This window comes from Saccostrea cucullata, unplaced genomic scaffold, assembly GCF_032062105.1.
Source record: "Saccostrea cucullata isolate Sc308-1 unplaced genomic scaffold, CSIRO_AGI_Scuc_v1 ctg3144, whole genome shotgun sequence".
NCBI lineage: Eukaryota > Metazoa > Mollusca > Bivalvia > Ostreida > Ostreidae > Saccostrea > Saccostrea cuccullata.
This window is the reverse complement of record NW_026933499.1, coordinates 18,313-39,194: the sequence shown is the minus strand read 5'-3', so window position 1 is coordinate 39,194 and position 20,882 is coordinate 18,313. Positions and strand designations below refer to the sequence as shown.

At 33.5% G+C, this 20,882-nt stretch overlaps 1 protein-coding gene across 1 annotated transcript in view; it reads left to right on the top strand.

Annotated features, from left to right (window-relative positions):
• LOC134238503 (uncharacterized) overlaps nt 1-19,601 on the top strand; it is a 34,018-nt gene extending 14,417 nt beyond the window's left edge. Inside the window, exons 2-5 of the mRNA XM_062720625.1 lie at nt 7,420-7,633; nt 7,837-7,896; nt 8,255-8,318; nt 19,123-19,601. Coding sequence (XP_062576609.1) covers nt 7,420-7,633; nt 7,837-7,896; nt 8,255-8,318; nt 19,123-19,372 — 588 coding nt within the window. The 3' untranslated portion in view covers nt 19,373-19,601. The remainder of the gene's footprint in view (nt 1-7,419; nt 7,634-7,836; nt 7,897-8,254; nt 8,319-19,122) is intronic.
• Nucleotides 19,602-20,882: the final 1,281 nt, after the last annotated feature.

Here is a 20,882-nt window from a genome sequence, read left to right as displayed (position 1 = left end):
TCATGAAATTTTAACAAGCCATCAAGAATTTTTTTACAAAAAAAATTTTCAGGCCAATTTCTTCTGCCCAAATCCCAAAAGATATAGCAGTGCATCATCAGAAACACTCTACCAATTAGCTCCTGACAATAAACTCCTTACTTTCTCCCTTATTCGGCATGCAAATTCTGCTATCAAATTTCTTCTTGACCAGTGCTTGATAATCATGCCCATGGGAGAGATGGAATTTCTTTCATAACAAAACATTTATTACAGATTGCTATGAAGTATATTATAATTTTTTTTTTGCCGGATTTAACATTTTTGAACAAGAATACTGCATTAATTTAACATTTTTCCAGCTCACCTCAATGAAGTTCGGGAAGTTTATGTAATACCCCTCGGCGTCGGCGTCAGTGTCGGAGTCCAGGGTTAAGATGAAGTTTTTTGGAGCATTTTATTTTTTAAGTACTTATATGTCCTATATTGATTAGACATGCATGAAAGACGTCTTCTAGAGTGTTTCATTGTACCAGTCAAAGTTTCAGATGTTGCAGTTTCAGCAAAATTATGACCAGGTTAATGTTTTAGAGCAGGTTAACATTTTTTGTGCAGTCTTTGGTCTGGTCTCATTGTCGAGTAACTTGAAGCTCAGCTATGTGTAGGAAGGTCAGAGCTCAAATTCATTGTACGCTATATAGACGTTTAATTGTGACGTCATGGACAATTTAACGTGCCACAAAAAATTAATTAAGGGGGGAGGGGCCTGAATGATACGGGAAAAATAACTGTGACGTCACAAAAAAATATGACTTTATGTATTTCTCATAATAATAAACAGCAAAAAAAAAAAAAAATCAATGCATTAAAAAAATGCTAGTTAAATCCCAAGTAGCTGGTTATAAACAAAGCACTGATCGCTATGAACTTGTAAACATGACGTCATTTGGGTAAAAATGACGTATTTCATGTGCTATGAGAGGCAGACTGAAGAATTTTTTAAGAATGAAAAATGCGTTTTATTATTGAACGGAATATCATTTACAGGTTTCAACTAGTCGATTAATACCAATGTATATCCTTTGTTTAGTGCAATTATTCATTAACTATCAAGAGAATGTATTTTATTAATTATGTCGTGTTTTTAATGTACAGGTTACGTATATTTTACAATGAGATGCCTCATAAAATCGTACTTTTGCAAGGGCCTACACCGAATAGATCAGAACCATTTTTTCGATTTTTAAAGGATATTTTTCTTAACTTGAAAAGTGCTGCTGCTTTCTTTTAATAGAGGGCGTGATTTTATAAGTACACAAAATATTTGGTAAATCAAACATTTTGACATTGGCTTATTTACCTGAAAATTTAACTATGTAAACGCGAATCATAGTCAAAGTAGCAGCACTTTTTAGAAGCCACAAAGTATGCAGAAAGAATTAATAGCTTGAATTTATAATTTCAACTAGGGTATGCCCTTGCGATATTAAAAGAGGGTGTTGCAGTTCTTTTGTTATTTTCCCTAAATGTGTAGCAGATTAAAAAAAGATTTTTTATGTTGCAGAAAGTCATATTAATTTTTTCAACTGCATCAAAATATATAGCACAACGAGAAACAATATTTGGAAGCTGCGTACTGACTTCCATTTTGCCATAAAATGATGTGAAAATTAATCTCACCGCAAAATATATCAGATTTTCCGTTTTTAGCTCTACTGGTCAGAGATCAGAAGAGCTTATGCAATCAGTAATGCGTCCGGTGTCCGTCCGTCTGTCTGTCTAGCTGTCCGTCTGTCTGTAAACAATTTTTCAAAATGCTACTCCTCCTACAATTTTAGTCTGATTTCAAAATTACTTGGCACACAAGTAGACTACACTAAGATACATAATAATAGTGCATCGGTTTTTAATTTCGATGAACGGTGTTGCCATGGTTACTAAAAATAGAATTTTCTGAGAAATTCCTTTAAAACGCTACTCCTTCTACAGTTTTGGTCTGATTTCAATATAACTTGGCACACAAGTAGACTACACTAAGATACATAGAATAGTGCATCTGTTTTTGATTTCGGTGAACGGTGTTGCCATGGTTACTAAAAATAGAAATTACTAGGAAATTCCTTTAAAACGCTACTCCTTCTACAGTTTTGGTCTGATTTCAATATAACTTGGCACACTAGTAGACTACACTAAGATACATAGAATAGTGCATCGGTTTTAGATTTCGATGAACGGTGTTGCCATGGTTACTAAAAATAGGATTTTCTGTGAAATTCCTTTAAAACGCCACTCCTTCTACAGTTTTAGTTTGATTTCAAAATAAGTTGGCACACAAGTAGACTATACAAAGATACATAAAATAGTGCAATGGTTTTTGATACAAACCAGTAGAGCTACAGTCTCACAGAGACTTCTGGTTTGAATAGGGAATTCCCACTGTTCTGAAAAAAGTGCCTCCTTGAAACAGAACAATTTCATCAAAACTGCCATTTCCGATTTTTTTTCAAAGAGGCATATTTTTGAAAAAAGCAAAAATTGAATAAAAATTATTCTCCAAACGAAATACAAAATGTGTACATTCAATAACACTCAAAAACTATCTTGTCCGAAATAGTCTAGTGGATATGCTGGTGGGCTTCCAACTAGTACTTTTACCAGAGAATGGGTTCGAAGTGCAATGGAAGTGCAATTATATATTTTGAAAGAGAGAGAGAGAGAGAGAATGTCAAGAGGTTAATTGAATAATAACTATAAAAGAGAAATGCAGGATTGAATTGTTTTCCTTGCTGTGACTTAAAACTAATGCATTATTTAGTTTTGTCTTGGAAAGTAAAGTTATTGCATTGTTTAAATAAGTTATTTTTACATACTGTAGTTATTGCAATTTTGAATAATTCTGGTCTCTTAGTTAGTAGCCAAGATTTGATTTGAAACAAATGAAATGTCTTGGATGTAGCACTAACAGTTTGATTATGAGACGCAGTTTTATTTCATGAAAAATATTTCCGCACGATGTCTACAGTATATCTTTCAAAATGCTGCTTTGGTTATTGTGCTTTTTGTTGTTCCATGCAAACTTTTTAGCTCACCTGAGCCGAAGGCTCAAGTGGGCTTTTCTGATTACATTTTGTCCGGCGTCCGTCTGTTTGTCTGTCTGTCTGTCTGTAAACTTTTCACATTTTCGACTTCTTCTCCAGAACCGCTGGGTCAATTTCAACCAAACTTGCCACAAAGTCCTTTGATGAAGGGGACTCAAGTTTGTTCAAATGAAGGGCCACGCCATCATTCAAGGGGAGATAATTGGGAATTAATAAAAATTGGGTGGCATGTTTAAAAAATCTTCTTCTCAAGAAACACTGTGCCAGGAAAGATGAAACTTATGGGGAAACATCTTCAGGTAGTGTAGATTCAAATTTGTTCAAATCATGACCTCTGGGGGTAGGGCAGGGCAACAATGGCCGACCAAAGTTTTACATTGAAATATATAGGAAAATTCTTTAAAAATCTTCTTCTCAAGAATAGCAAAACCATAATTGCTCATATTCATATAGAAGCATCCTCAGGTAGTGTAGATTTAAGTTTGTTCAAATCATGACCTCCGGGGGTAGGGCGGGGCCAAAATTTTACATAGAAATATATAGGAAAATTCTTTAAAAATCTTCTTCTCAAGAATCGAAAAGCTATAATGGATCATATTTATAATGAAGCATCCTCCGGTAGTGTAGATTCATGATTTTGTTTAAATCATGACCCCCAGGGGTAGGGCGGGGCCAAAATGACCGACCAAAGTTATACATAGACATTTATAGGAAAATTCTTTAAAAATCATCTTACCAAGAATAGCAAAGCCATGATTGGTCATGGGACTACTTTAGGATTTAAACTTTTCAATAATAAACCAATTTCTGCTTTTCCTAGCCACAGTGCTCAGGTGAGCGATGTGGCCCATGGGCCTCTTGTTCGTGCAAAACGACGAAAGTGCTCTGCTGTATCAAGCAGGAAACACTCGTCGTAAACATAGTCCTCTACGTAGCTGTATCTATATTTAGACATAACGAGGGTATTAAATGTCCTTCTCGATATGTTCAGGGAATAATCACGAGTTTCTGCAACACCATCTTTGTTCATGACCTAAATATAGTATCCGAATTATGCATTCACCGCGTGACTGTCCATCGATGGGACCAAACTTCATACAGTACAGAGTGGGTTATTCTATGCTATAAGTATTTAAGTTCTGTGATAATAAAACAGCTTAATTAAAATAAATTCAGTTTCCAAAAAAAACCCTTGTTTGAACATCTATTTTCCCTTGATTTCTCATATAGTAGGCCTGTATGCCCTTGCACTATCCCCATTTCCTTCATTCAACTTAACAATTCTATTTTTATACAAGTCACGTGACAAAAAGCTAAACATGCGATATAACTGTGCTGTGTAGGGCCAAGTCCTGTCCATTATGGATAACTATCACGATTCTCCACAAGGGGTTTAACCATGGCGGCCCGCCATGGTTAAATCTATGTGCGTTATGCATGATTAAAATCGGCTGCCGCCATGGTTAAATTTTATTGCATTTCAGTCCTGACACCTACTTTTTAATGACTTAAGTAGTTAATTGTGTTTATACTACGACTGCCATACACCTCGCATGCCTCGAGGAAAAACCAGGTTTTGCTAAAACAAACACTGCAATATAAAGAAAAATAGAATATTTAGAAAAGGGACACTGGTCCAAATCTTCGTTTGTGTGTTAACTTAAATGAAATACTACCCAATCATCAGATTTAGTCATATTTAAACAAAACATTTCATACAACAGGCTGCAAAAAGTCTGAATAAAATTGCCATGGTTACTGTATCAAAAGTTTTTCTTTAAATTCCTTCAAAAGGTAACTACAATTTTGGGCAAATTTTGATACATTTGTGAAGTAAGCTTAATAATCTTTTTTTTTTAAATTTAAAATTATTTTCAGCTTTTGAAAGTGTTGGCTATTTCAACATTTTGGTGTTTCTGTGGTTAAAGTTTAAAAATTAAAAATCAATCTTTGATTATTGAAGGTTGGGATGACTAACACGTTTTCGTGTTTTTGGTCACATTTAACCTTCGCGCAGCTTCCTCCTTGGTTAAATTTCCAAATGTGGAGAATCCTGACTATATTACATTTTCTACGGGTATTCAGTAGCTTTGTTACAATTTTAAAAAAGAAATAATGTATATTAAAACAGTACGTGCTAAGGTCACATTTTCCATATCGGTCCTTAACATAGCCGAGAGCCATCTGTTGACCAAACTTGCATAGATGATACATCTAAGGATGCATACTACCAAACTTGCTTTGGATGCTGAATCTGACATACTTTGCCGCATGCGTAAACACGTTAATGTTTTTGTTGCAGGTTTCATTTCAAAGATATTATGAGCCCTATTATGACCAATCTTGCATGCATGGTATATCTTAGGATGCATACTACCAGACTTGCTTCGAATGCTGAAACTGACCTTTTTATCCGGTTGAGTGATCAGGTTAGTCTTTGGTGCAAGTTTCATTTAACAGATACTATTAGCCCTATAATGTCAAAACTTGCGTGGATCTTAAGAGACATACTACCAGACTTGCTTCGGATGCTGAATCTGACCTACATTTTCCAGTTAAAAAAATGTTTAAGTTTGTGATGCAGGTTTCATATCGAAGTTATTATGAGCCCTATAATTACTAAACTAGCATGGATGATACATCATAGGATGTATACAACTAGACTTGCTTTGGATCCTGAATCTGACCTACATTTCCCGGATGAGTGAATAGGTCAAAGTTTTTGGTGCAGAATTCATTTCCAAGTAACTGAGCTTTTTAATAACAAACTTGCATGGATTATACATCTAAGGGTGCATTTTACCAGGCTGGCTCGGATGCTGATTCTAACCTATATTTTCTGGATTAGTGAAAAGGTTAGTTTTTTATACAGGTTTCATTTCCAAGTAACTTTGAGAAATGTGTGAAGCAAACTTGCATGGATGATACATCTTAAAATGCACACTAATGGACTTCAGATGCTGAATTCGACATACATTTTTCAGATAATGGACCTGACTGGTAAAAGTTATGGGTGCAGGTCTATTACCAATTAACAATAGCGCTCATATAAACCAAACTGATGTATCAAGAAATAAAACTCTCAAACTTGCTTCAGATGCTGGGTTTTAATTATGTTTTCATGATGATGAAGTAGTTTGAAGTTTTTATAAAGGTCTATTCCATAGTATCAAATCAAAATTGCATAATTTTTTTCATTTTCGGATGAACACATTTTGTTGGCTAATTGTGTGACTTTGTCTTACTTAAAGACAACATTCGTTGAGGTAAGCTCTATAATCTATGACTACCTATATTTTAAGATTGTGTCAAAAACTAAAGAACATTTTTTTATATTTCACATAGGTTGCGACACACCTTTTTCCGGAGATTTATAAATTTGACAAGTTTATGAGTTTCAGGTCTTTCTAGTTATAAACCGAAAAGATTTTTTTCATATTTGGCTAAAGCATCTTAATTAAAGGTCAGAGCGACTTAGCTACTTTTAGTGCGTGCCATACATTCTAACCAAAATGTATCAACTGACAGGATTGAGAATTGGAGACCTAAATGTATCAAAGATATGACCCATGCAGACATTAAAAGGCTAACAGACGAACGGACGGACATAGAGACTATAACATAATACACCCGTCTTAAGACAGGCGTATAAAAAATCCCGAAAAACAAAAACGTTAACACGCATACATGCATAAAGAATGAAGACGTCTGCAATGAATGATTACCTATGTATAGTGTTTATAGAATAAAGTTAAATTTATAATAAAAATATTCTAACTTCAACATAATATCATGGATACTTTGGGCACCTTTAATTTATTACATGTAGTTATGAACATTTCTTATATTATCCTCAGGGAATAATAACTAGATTGATTGATTGATTGTATATTGTTTAACGTCCCTCTTGAGAATTTTTCACTCATATGGAGACGTCACCGTATGCCGGTGAAGGGCTTCAAATTTAGACCTATGCTCGGCACTCAGAGCCATTGAGCATTGAGGGTTCTTTATCGTGCCAGCGCCTACCGTGACACGGGACCTACGTTTTTAAGGTCATATCCGAAAGACCCGTGACTTTCACTTCTGATGCCGAGCGCTTGGCGAAGGAACAGTCGCTACCTATTTTTACGTCTTAGGTTTGACGCGGCGCCGGGAACGAGAATCGAACCCGGGCCTCCCGATCACGAAGCGAACGCTCTACCACTAGGCTACCGTGAACGGTAAATAATAACTAGATTATGCACACATAATGAAAATAATTCATTAAATGGCGTGTCATAGTTAGGCAAAGTACTACATGTACATTTGATGAAGACAAAATTTACTGTTTTTCTTTCAGGCAATTAATTCATGTGAGAAATCTATTCCTACTCTCGCCTACGTAAAAGAATGTCCAAAAACGGAGGAAGAATGGTTTGCTGCAGCTAAACGAAAACAATGTGATGTTGTAGAGCAGAGTTGTTCTACTGCAGACAATTTTCAATACCACTGCGTAATCAACCCTTATGCTAATGCCACAGTCGAAGTATGTGCTCCTGTCCGGAATATCATCGGTATGTGGCTGTAGATAGATAGAAATATGTATTTGATGCATATTCGTGTACGTTTTTTTAAATGCATTAATGCATGCACAAAATCTACTGAGTAATGGACTGCTTATTCATAGTTTTTTTTTTTGCAAGATCTTCTTCATTATTTTCAAGTATACTTTGCATAAGGATTGTCAAAAGGTATGTGTTATTTTTTTCTCACACAGGACACTGTGCAGAATACAATTACGGGAGAAAAAGCATTCAAGATCACCAAAACTTTAAATGTAAGACCTGTCCTTTGACGTACCGATCAACAGATGCATATAAATGTAATTCATAAGTTGAAACCAGTATAATGTCAAATCAGTTACATTTTTCTTACAAAAAAAACTTTCCTTATTTCATTTGATTGAACAGGTCTCAATTCACAAGTACGGATTGTTAGATTTTTAATATCTTTCACGTTAGCGATATGAGAAACAAATTCATGTTAAACAGGTATCTTGATTTTTTTTTTGGCTTCTTCATAAATGCGTCCAATGTTTCCCATGTGTTTGTAGAGAAATTGCCACATAGTATAGGTAAGATTTTTTTATTTATTACAGGAGTGTCATATTTTTCAAATGAAATATTTTTGAACAGATCAAGAATGTTATGATATTGTGACGAAACAAAGTGAAGAGATTTTTAATTCAACGACAGAGAGGTAAGCTATCTTTGATTCTTTTAAAAAGATATATAAGATTATTCATTGAATAGATATATATCTGAATAGCGATTTCTCTGCTGGCATATTACTTGTTTTGGCAATGGAGCAATAGTTATTGATAATGTCAAGTTCGTATCACTAAAATATGTTATTTATATCTTGTACCGTGAAGCTGGTCTAATCCTTATATTGTGTATTCAAAAATCTTGTCAAATAGGATATATTTACATTTGAAAATATTTCTCTTAGATAAACAATTGAAGAGAAGATATATTCAATTCTGTATGAACTTTTTTGGGGGGTCATAGGTCAGAGCGTGACAGAATCACATGGCGAGATGATATTTTGCCGAAATATTTATGTCATGGTGCAAGTAGATTTGAAATATTTCTAAATTATTAGCTACAAAAAAGAAAACATGATTGAAACACAAATGCCATTCTTTATTGGATAATCTTCAATCAAGAGATTCTTGCGATGCAAATTTGTTTTGAATACTATAAATAGCCTAAAACCGCACTAATCTTTTAAAACCCGAAATTCCGTTAGAGTTATGTAATAAAATTAAAATTAGCGATACCACCGCTTTTGACTTCAAATATATGTAAGGAACTCATGCAATAAGACATTTAAGATTATTTTTAGAAGCGATCATTGTTCTTTCATTATAAACAGAGATCTCCTAGTCTGGACTGCTGACGATTAATGTAAACATTCAAATGTCGGAGCGAGACAAACATTCAAGACCAAACAACATTTCGGTCATTGCACTTCACCACATAGCAATACGACGGCCGGTTAGTTTAATTAATGCAGTTTTACTCGTCTCAAATGTAAATATAAGCAATAAACAACACAGCTGTTAAAAAGTTCACTGGCAAATGAAATTAGCTGGTACTTGAACTAATCTACTGAAAAGCACTTCAGGCTTTACAGGATTTGAACACGTGACCAACTAAGTTCATATCCCAGAGAACAATTTAACATTGTGGGTTTTTCTTAAATAAACTTATAATCACTTTCAATGATCTTAGGTCTAATAAATGTTTTGTAATCCGAGATGTTGTTTAATCCAGCCAAATAATTTAGAACCCGTTGTGGCTGCATTAGGATATTTTAATTTTATTTGTATTCCTTGATATTGTTAAAAAAAGACAGTCAATATAGGTTAAATTTGATTTGTCTTTATTAACCGTTTACAATGGGCGAGACGTGGTAGGGATGAGGTTTCAGGCTAAAAGTATAATGGGAGCTTTATCAACATACAAGAATATGAATTTACATAAATGTATTATTAGTGTCCCCTGTTGAAAGTGGGTGGGGTATTCATTTAGTTTTTTCTGAAGACCCATCTTTCTGTATCTCTGAAGTTCTGTCTGTCTTTTCCAACTTTTAGTTTTTACACATTATCTCGCAAAGCCTTAAAAGTTTTGCAATGACATTTTACACAATAACCCCCACTGGATTAGGTTAAATCCTTTTAGATTTTGAGGTCAAAAGTCAAGGTCACAAATTTAAAAAATGCCTGTTTTCATTTCTTGCGATATCTCGAGAAGTTTTTGAGATTTTGCAATGGTATTTAAGGTAGGACACAATAGATAGGCCAAATTTTTCCTCAAATTAAATTTTCCTGAAACTTTGATAATTTGTTCTAGGATACAAAATCTCTCTTTAGGTATGATATGAAAGAAATTCAACCGCACATTTTTTGCCCACATAGTTTGATATATGGCCTATCAGATCCCCGTACGAAGATTGTGAAATCAGACATTAGACTTGAGAATGAGCCTTTTTTTAGAATTATCAATTAGTCTTTTGCAAATTTGTGTAATACTTTTAATAAAGATATACTTTTTGTTGCTTTAAGCTAGTAAGTCAACTTGATACTGGAAAATTTAAGTAAAATATTAAGTAATAAAAGAACATATGTAGCGTCGGAATTGAAAATTCATATGTAAATATCACACAGTTTAAGTTTTCTAAAGAGAAAATGTATCATTCAATTTTTCGAAAAATCAACAGAATTATCAAAATGGGTCCTAGAATGAAATGTGTAAAAATTAAGAAAATTAAACCGGCGGTTTTAGATATTTTTGTGATCAAAAAAATTTAAATGGCAAAAAAACTAAAAGATTCAGTAGATGACGTCAGAATATTTGACCTTTGACCTCTTGATATGATCTTGACCTTTGTAGTACATAAAGAATGGAGACTCCTTATATACGTGTCCAAATATCATTCCTCTACTTTGCATGGGTAAAAAGTTACACGACATTTAATAACAGACTGTCACATGCTTTTTTTATTACACTTAGTTACAGTCCCTGAAATGTTCTACTTTCACATTTTTTCTTTCGCTCACCATTTGTTCAACGTTCGTTCAGCGTGCGTTCACCGTTCGCTCTTCATTCACAGTATTGCGTTCACTGTTCACCGTGCACTCGCGTTCACCGTTCACAAAACGTTCAACGTTCGCTCTTCGTTCCGTTCACTTTGCGTTCACCGTTCACTTATCGTTCAGTCTTCATTGTCATTCGGAACTCCGAAGTTAAAGGACTTATCTTTTTGATGGTAAGGATTTACACGTTTTTAATTAAATAACTTTGATATCGTGTTTGAAGAATAATTATTTCATTGCAAAAATTATCTATGATATTTATATTTCTATTATTATAACTCAGCTGTTACTTTTTTCATGAAATTTCCCTGGAAAATAACACATTAAGTACCTACACGTATGTAGAGCGATGCTCATATATTAAACTAAAAAAGGGGCAATGTACAATTAAATGCTTCATGCACGGCATCAATTTGTTGTAATTTTAAAGAGGACAAATTATTAATGGATGTACATGTATGATAATTAATCCAAGTCTTTTACAGGACAAGAATGCATAAAAAATATTTCTACAGTAATACGTATTTTAAACTACACGAAGGTTTGAGAATTATGACCAGTACTGCAAATATTCAGTTAATTAAATATCTCTAGAGCTAGTAAATTGATAGTGTGGTTTTGAATTTTTGAAAAGACCAACTGTTTAAAGTAGTCTATTATTAGAGCAGGAAAATCCCTTCCTTCACTGTACCTAAACATATGTTTAAATATATGTTTGCCATTAAGTATAATTTAGACCCCCCTCCCCCGGTGCCTTTTCTCTCGAAATAAAATTCTTAGAGTTTTTCAGTATATTTAAAAAAAATTTAATGTGTATTGTAACACAAGAAAACCAGTCTTAAGACCAACATCAAAAAGTCATCAAACAAATTTATAGTATTTTAGAATAAACTTTTGCAGACAGTAATATTTTAAATTGGCAGGGAATATGTTTCGAATTCAATTTAAAACTTAATCCTTCCACGTATATTTTCCCATTATTTATTTATTTTTTTTTTCTGTAGGAATGCAAAAATCAGAAATGATAGGGAAAATTTAAAAATAAAATACTAAGTGACCCTTTGCCTTCGGCATGTTCGGTGAAACGCGATTTCCAAACCTCCACTGTGTCGAATTATTTTGATTCACAGGACAAACACGCTACTAACACGAACTTCCTGTGAACTGTGTGAACTTGATGATAGAAAATAAAAGCCAATGATTTCTGTCAAATGGATTTTTAAATATAAAAAAAGATTATTTTTACTGCTTGGAATATTTAGGAAAAATAATAAGAATTTTTATTTGATACTACAGATATCTGAGTATCGAGGGGGTTATCTCTCTCTCTCTCTCTCTCTCTCTCTCTCTCTCTCTCTCTCTCTCTCTCTCTCTCTCGTACATTTCTCTGTTTAATAAAAACTATGACAGCACATTACTTATTTAGTTTTGAAAATTTAATCTATTACAAATAAATTGAATGCCTCTTTCCAAAATCTTGACCGAGTATAATCACGATCGAGGAATGTCTACAGATACATGAAGAAGTTAGCTAAAATAATCGTCATAAAAGAATACAAAAGGCACATAAATATGGAATATTTTTCATTAGCATTTAAATAAAACGAGAGTACGATAACAGTCAACGTCAACAGATAATTGCGAATTTAAAAAAATCCGTTATTTTACCCTGAATTGCCTTGGCACGGAAATACATGTTTGGTTGTTTCAACCGCGTACAATGTAATTAATTCATTCTATCAGTAGTAGTTTTATCTTCAGAAGTCCACATTATTTTATTAGTGAAAAGAATAAGCATATTTACTATATAAATAGATTAATTTTATATTTAATCTACACGCGTTTGGAAACTAACACGTTTTACGGCAATTAAAATCGTGTTATAAAAATATCGATTTAAAACATAGGTACATATATGTACAGAACAAAATTTTTTTAAAGTACTTATTTATTTATTCATTCATTTATTGTTAATTTATATTTAAGAGCCTGAAATTAGAATTATAGAATGATAGAATAAACTCAATGCAAGGAAAAGATGGAGGCATTCTGAATAAATCGTTCATCTCGCGTGCGCGCTCCGTTCGCGTTCTGCGTTCACTCACCGTTCACCGTTCACACATCGTTCACCAAGTTGCGTTCAGCCTTCGCACATCGTTCACCCACCGTTCGCTATGCGTTCGTTCACCGTTCGTTCAGCGTTCGTTCACCGTTCTGGTGGGAAAGTAGAATGTTACAGGGACTGTAGCATAAAAAACATTCCAAAATGTAAACCCTCAAGTGACTAATATATACTTTAGGATTTTCTGATATTTTCACAAAATATGAGTCAAACATGCCAAAAACATATTATTTTTCTTACAGGGATCATTCATTGTTGTCAATATAATAATATTTTTTTTCCAGTACTTTTTAAGACATAGGTTAAAATAGAATCAACGGGTGTTTTGTCCTACCTTAATTAACTTTATACCACAATTCCCTGTAGCCAAAGACCTCCATTCATTTTGAGGTAAAAAGGTAAAGGTCTTAAATTCATACTTTCTGTGAATATATTCTGTGCAAAACTTTCCTTCCAGGCGAAATCTCATAAAGCTTTTGATATTCTGAAATTGAATTTTACACCCTATGGCCCCTTCCCATCCTTCTTAACCCCCCCCCCCCCTGTTTATGTTGAGGCAGCCACTCTAAAGACATTCGTAGACAGCTGTGATTGTAACGAGGAATTCCGCCTTTCTTTAAAGCGAATGAGACTAAGTACGCTACAAGAAACTGTAGCCTCGGCAATGCATTTAGAATAACAGAAGGCAGAAGTTCTAGAAATAGTCAAAATCATGTTTGACTGTCTACAGACATTTCTACAGACTTAATGATTCTGTAAATCGTCCCACGCATCATAGTGAGCTACAAATTAATGAAGGTGCATTAAGAATGAAATTTGCTACAACTATAATTCAAAACATCACTTTTATGGAAACTGTCCTTAAAAGAAAAATGCAAATAAAAGTAGGTAGTAGAAACCCTTAAACCTGAAAGTGTCGAGACAGTGCATCGGCACAGAAGTAAGTTAAGCGGCCTTGTGAGAAAGAATTCTGGAAGAGCAGTATTTGATTCGTAGGATGCTGTTTCAATTGTGACTATCCCGAAAGTGAACAAATTAAAAGGACGTCAGAGGATAGTCAATTGCATTTATATATCTCCATTTGTTTCATCTAGAATAAGTTTTCAGTGATGTCAGTAAAATATGACAACCGATCAAAATTTAAAGTTTATAAACTTTTTCTCTGGAGTAGATTCATTTGCAGATCCCAGTAAACCCGTAGAAATTGCTACATGTACGATTGGAAGGCATTTCATCAAATTGAAAGAGGACGTACACTGTACCCTTGAAGGAACCATTGCTCGGAGTTCAGAATTTGAAGAGAAAAAACATGAACTAGGACCTCCGAAAACTGGAAGAACAGGACATGATTTAGAGATCTAATAGCCTGTGGTCCTACCTCTTGTGTAAGTACCGAAAAAAAAATCTAAAATCTTGGAGATTATGTGTTGATTATTTCGACTGAATGCATTAACTATTAAGGATGCAAACTTGACCGAGTGGCAGATTTTCTTGATTATCTGGCTCCATAGATATAGATATAGACCAAATAGTTAAATTGCGCGTTGGATACAGCAACTTGGACCATACGTGTTCCAGATCGAACACCGGACAGGAAAACGACATGGAAGTGCTGATACATTATCTCGAGTAAATAAGTAGTAAACTACAAATAATGTAAACTCGGAAAAAAAACAACGGCAATCAGAGGTTCTTTTTCTATGTAAGAAAGAACTAAGGAATTATTCTACAGATAATGACCATGAAAGTGTGTTAAAACTTAACCTGTTACTGTAAATGTATTATATTGGCGTGTACGATATTTAGCGGATAATGATTTTTAAACAAGTTAGCGTAGATTTTATTTAGCATATTTCTTGATGTTCTTATTCGATGTTTATCAATGTTTAAGACATTTAGCGATATACTTGAATTAGCGGGAGTATCTTTCCGCCAAAAGCGATAACAAGAATACACCACCAAATGTAATATGTTTACAGTATTTGATGAGGAAAAAACGATGTTCATTTAAATACTTCGTAATGTTCTGATGATACGCTTTCTCTAAACACAAAATCTAACAGAACTGCAGAGCAAAAGCACGTACGCAGCCCATGATGATATATACGTAAGAATCGGGGTAAACACAGGTGAATGCAAGTAATAATCAATTCAATGGCAGGAAAATAATTTTTAAAAACTCCAGTATCAGTGATACCTGGAGAAAATTCGGAGTAAATTCTGGTAATCAAGATGGGACTTATTGTGCATTATCTGTGGTGTGATGTGTATTCGTAGACAAAAATGAGGAAATAAAATATGCTAACTACGAATTCGAAACATCTGTCATGTGCTGTGGTATGACATATAGGAGTACAAAAAGCATTATAACGAGAATACTAGTAAGAAATCCACATTATTGTTTCTTATAATACGTCAGTATAATCAGGACTTTGTATCAGCTTATAATATTTGTTAGGTGAGGAAAAGAGATATCACACATGAACAATTTCCTGAGCTAAGAAAAAAACATGTAAGGAGGCTCATTACACCACTTTCTGATGACTTACTACACAAAAAACAAATCTCTAGTGTTTCGGCTGTTTTCTCTAGGGACGAATTGTACAGGTACCTTTATAATATGACCTTAACATTAAAATCGCTTTAAATATAGTCGAAACATGCAATGATGTAAACAGTAATTCAAACAAAGTAACGGATTTATTATGCTTATTCTTAAAACATTCTTCATTCCATTTGTCACATACAATTCAATAAAATACATTCCTTGTCCCTTCAGAACTCATTCTATAAATATTTTATGCACAGATTAAAAAGAAAATGACATTAATTGTTTTTTTTAGGAGAAAACTTTTTTTTTTCTAATAAAATTAATATTAGGTATTATGAGGTATTTTCATTGTGTGTACTTATTTAAAGAAGAGCAATTGACACTGAAAGTTTTGAATTTTGGTAATAATAAATTTGAAATAAAACACTAAAATTAGAAAAAAAAAGATTTAAAAATTCACTAAAAAATGTTTATGATATCAATACCTCCATTTGGATATTTGACATCTACATTAAAAATGATGCTGTAATGAAATTTAAAATAATTTCTGGATTTAATGAGCCACCTTAAAAGAATTGCAGTTCACACTGCAGGACCATTTCCGAAATCAGAGCACGAATATGTAATGTTTTAGTACATTTGTTGAGAACATCACAGTTTTGCAGTCTGACGTAATGGTGGACATAATAGATCACACAATTAAAGACATGCAGTAAAACTATGAGGGCAGTTCAAAAATCAAGCGGACTTGTCGCACAGAAAAAATTTTTGACGGCAAAATTGTCACACATAAAATAAAAGAATCTTTACTTATATGGTCTTCAAAATTTCATATCTAAATGTTGTAAACTAATATCTGGGGGATTTATCAGGACATATCATTAAGTCATGGAGCGGCAAAATCTTCGACGTCACAGGCATTATAAAAATATTTGATTTAACTTTCATTTTCTCAACATTTTCCCAAGAGTTCCTGTACAGTTTGGGTTACCTTCTATACTCAACATCCATGCACCATTTCTTGCTAAGCTTAAAATCTATTAAACAGGTAAATCATTTTTTTTGAAACCAAAATCTGCAGGTATTTATGAGATATAGTAAGACATTGGTGACTTTCAATCACGTTCTTTACGGTTCGGATAAAGTTTTCGTCGATAATCTTCCCGTCCTCCCGTATAACTTTTTACAGAGGTCTAACGTTCTAAAAATCCGATCTGCTATTTGTAGACAAATGTCACAAATACCCTAATTTACTACATGTTTTATTATGCATATTTTGCATCTATGTTGGCGATATCTTGAGCATTACACATAATTTAACAAATGTGGTGCTCCGTCAATTCAAGAGATGTCATTTTCACAGTCGTTTTCTCTGGAATCACTTTGGAGAAAAAGTTAGTACCTCAAATATCACGTCAGAAATCTAAATACATAATAATTGAACAATATAAAGATGCATTCGTGACCTTTGTCAAAAAATATCACGAATTATAGAAAATTAACGAGTTTAATTTTTTAAAATTAACTAGTTAATTTTTGTTGCATGCTTTTGTTTCAAATCTTTTGTCCTTCTCCGTACTTCTCCATCAGCGATATCATCATACCGATAATTATAGAAGAATTTTTAAAATACAGAAGATTTGCCAAAAAATTATTGGAATCATTAAAATACATATCTCTGTGAAAATTTATAATTACGTTACGTCTGTAAGAGTAAATACTAGCAGAGTCCGCGTAATTTTTTAACGACCCTCGTATATGAGTGCAAATCAGACAGACTGGGGCAATCTTGCGTATAATGCTATATCACATGAGACGACAGATATTTCACCGTACAGATTAGTGTTTGGAAGAGTTGGTATAATAAGTTGCATATTGTTTGACGTCCTTCACGAGTATTATCACCCATATACTGACGCCACCACCGCGAGCTGCAAATTTTGTCCCAGAAGTTAAATTGCTGAGAGATGTTATAATTGGAGACGGAAGTTATCTGCATGTTAGATAAAGCTGAACAAAGCAGTGTATGTTCGTTTGTTTTAAATGTTTGAAATTCACAAAAGAAATTTCAAAGAAATATTCATAAACCAAATATCATATTTCGATGAAACTGTGTTTAAAATTAATTACGCAAATGGCGATCTATTGAGAGGAAATCAAACGGAAGTAATAAAATGAACTATTTTGAAATTAGCCAGAAAATGGAGAAACCAGTGGACGATAGAAAAACTGGTGAGAGATTTATTTATCAAGTAATACATTCAAAACATTTAAATGCATGCCGACAACCTTAATTAAATATCAGAAAGGGGACAAACTACTACAGCTAACTCCCTTTCAAATCCGAATACATAAGTGGAGATACCCAAGATATTCACCATCTACGTTTTCACTTCAAAGGGCGTAGGAACAGTTGATATCCTTTTTTATCGACTTTTATCGAATTGTTTAAGTTGCAGCTAAAAGTGGAAAACTAATTAAGAAATAAACAAAAATGTTAAAAAGTTCTCTGGAAAATGAAGGTTTAGTTGGTCACGTGATCAAATCCTGTGAAGCCCGAAGGGCTTCTCAGTAGATTTGATCACGAACCAACTAAAAGTTCATTACCTAGTGAACTTTTTAACATTGTTGTTTTTAGCTTATATTTACATTTGAGACAAATAAAACTGTGTTTGTTACACTAACGGGCCGCTGCATTGCTATATTGTGACGCGCAATGACCTAGGGGGCTTAGAACTTGTCTAGTTTAAAAGTTCGTTTTGCTTCAACATTTGGACATTTACAATGATGTTCAGCAGTCCATTTCAAGAATTCTGTGTTTATAATGTAAGAACAATGATCCCCACCGAGAATAATCTTACTATGTTATGATTTTTTAATATATTTGAAGTCAAAAGCGTTGATAACCCTTGTTTTATTTAACATAACTTCAAAGAAATTTAGGGTTGAAAAGGTAAGTCATTTTTCGGCTTTATTTATTATTATAGTCTTTAAAACATTCTTCACACCAAAGGAAGATCTATTGAACATCTGTTGAATAAAAATATCTATATGTGTCAGATATTTTACCTTTATCATCGCTTTTAACTTAGTAGTTCCGAAAACAGACAGAAATATATGTAAACAAGATATCAACTCGCCGATCGATTCGATCGTGCTATGACCTCTGACCCCCAAATAAAGTTCATATAGAATTGAACATGTTTTCTCTTCAATAGGTTCATCTAAGAGAGATATAAACAAATGTAAATATTTTCTAAGAAACAAGTTTATGCCCTTGCGATAACTTTTTCCCGTAGATTTCTGACGTGAAAAAAAAATACAAACATGAAAGTTTCTTTTTCGTTTTTTTCCAAGTAAGTTATATGTTCTGGCTGTCCCACGTGTTTTAAATGATAGCTGGATTTGAGTTGAGATTCAGTTTCTGAATATATTGATGATTTTACAATAGTTCTTTCCATGATTATTGCATTCTCAATTATTCATCTTTATCGTACCATTGCTTCATCGTCATCGCATTATCGTGTCATCGCATTATCAACCCAACTATCGATGGTGCGATGATGCGATAGTGAACTGCATGGCCCTATCCGGATTCCATACTCATGAACATCATGAATTAAATTTGGTCATGATAAGATAGACAAAATATTCTCATATATATCGGTTTGTACGGAAACCTGTATACGAATTTTGTAATTACATAATGAAACATTGTGTTTCTCTTTAGTGCTGGACCCATTCAAAGACAAGACGTTCAGAACATCAGCGGATACAACTATGTTTTAGTTTTGACAATATTTAACACAGTTTTGATAGTGATAATGACCTTGTTTATGACTATAGTCGGAATAAGAAAGATAATGAAGTCTTTTACTGGGGTATCTTCTACTGGCACGTATAATTTACTAGAAGAAAGTGACGCAGCTGATCATCCAATGTCCATCCTTCCGTCTAGCTTTTCGTCTGTCCGTCTGTAAACTTTTCATATTTTCAACTTCTTTGCAGGAACCACTGGGCTAATTTGAACCAAATTTTCTACAAAGCATCCTTGGGTGAAGGGATATGTAAAACATAAAATGCAAAAAAAAAATGAGTCTTCTTTCCTAGAGAAGATAATCAAGAAACGACAAAAATTAAAATGGGTTATTTAAAATTTTTCATCTCAAGAACCACTGGACCAGAAAAGCTAAAACTTAGGTGAAAATATATCTGATGTAGTGTAGATTTTACATTGTTCAAATTATGACCCAAGGGAAAGGGTGGGGGCGCAATAGGACATTATGATTATTTATTTATTTATATATGAGGTCACCTGAGCTGAAAGCTCAAGTGCACTTTCCTAATCATATTTTGTCCTTAGTCAGTCAGTCAAGCTGTCCGTACGTCTAAAAACTTTTCACATTTTTTACTTCTCTTCCAAAATCACTGAGCCATTTTTGACCAAACTTTCCACTAAGCATTGTAATGTAATTTTAATTTATATATAGCTTTATTTGTACAGATAAACATGCATCATCTATTGGTTATTTTCAATTTAATCAAAATGCCGTTGATTTATAAATACGATTTCATAAAGTTCTTCCGACATTTTAGCATATTTTGTATAAAACTGCTTATTTTCAAGCAGTTTTTCTTCTAGAAAATATTGAGCGTAGAATAAAACAAACTTTACATTTTAAGAAAGATTTATCTATCAAATACTAGTTAGTGGCAGAAAATTCATGTATGTTCTTCACTGTGCTCTTTGTTTCTCATAAGAAAAACAATAAAAAATAGGGCACATTTTTGGATTTTTTCGTTAGATAGCAAAATAGCATTATTTCACGTCATTTACAGCCAATGAGTGTATATAAATGAGAAAAATATCTCTTCTACAAAACAAATATTTATCAAAGGTATTGGAATATGATTCTAAAATGATGATTTTAGGTGGCCCAATTTGGGTCTGATCATATATAGTTCTTTGTTCAAATAAAGGGTTGCGCTCCCATTGAGGGGAGATAATTCAGAAAAAGTGAAAATTTGCTGACATGTTATTAAAATCATCTTCTCAATGACCACTGTGTCACGAAAAATGTAAATTTGGTCATTTCAATTTGGTAGCGTCTTCACAAAGTGTAGATTCAAGTTTGTTTAATTCATTACTCACTGGGATGGGACAGAGCCAAAGTGAACGAGAAAAATTTTATATAGGAATATATATGGGTTTTTAGCTCACCTGAGCCGAAGGCTCAAGTTAGCTTTTCTGATCACATTTTGTCCGGCGTCCGTCTGTCTGTCTGTACTGTCTGTCCGTCTGTCCGTCTGTCCGTCTGTCTGTAAACTTTTCACATTTTCGACTTCTTCTCAAGAGCCGCTGGGCCAATTTCAATCAAACTTGGCACAAAGTATCCTTGGGTGAAGGGGATTCAAGATTGTTCAAATGAGGGGCCACGCCTTTTTCCAAGTGAGATAATTATGAATTAGAGAAAAATTAATGGCATTTTA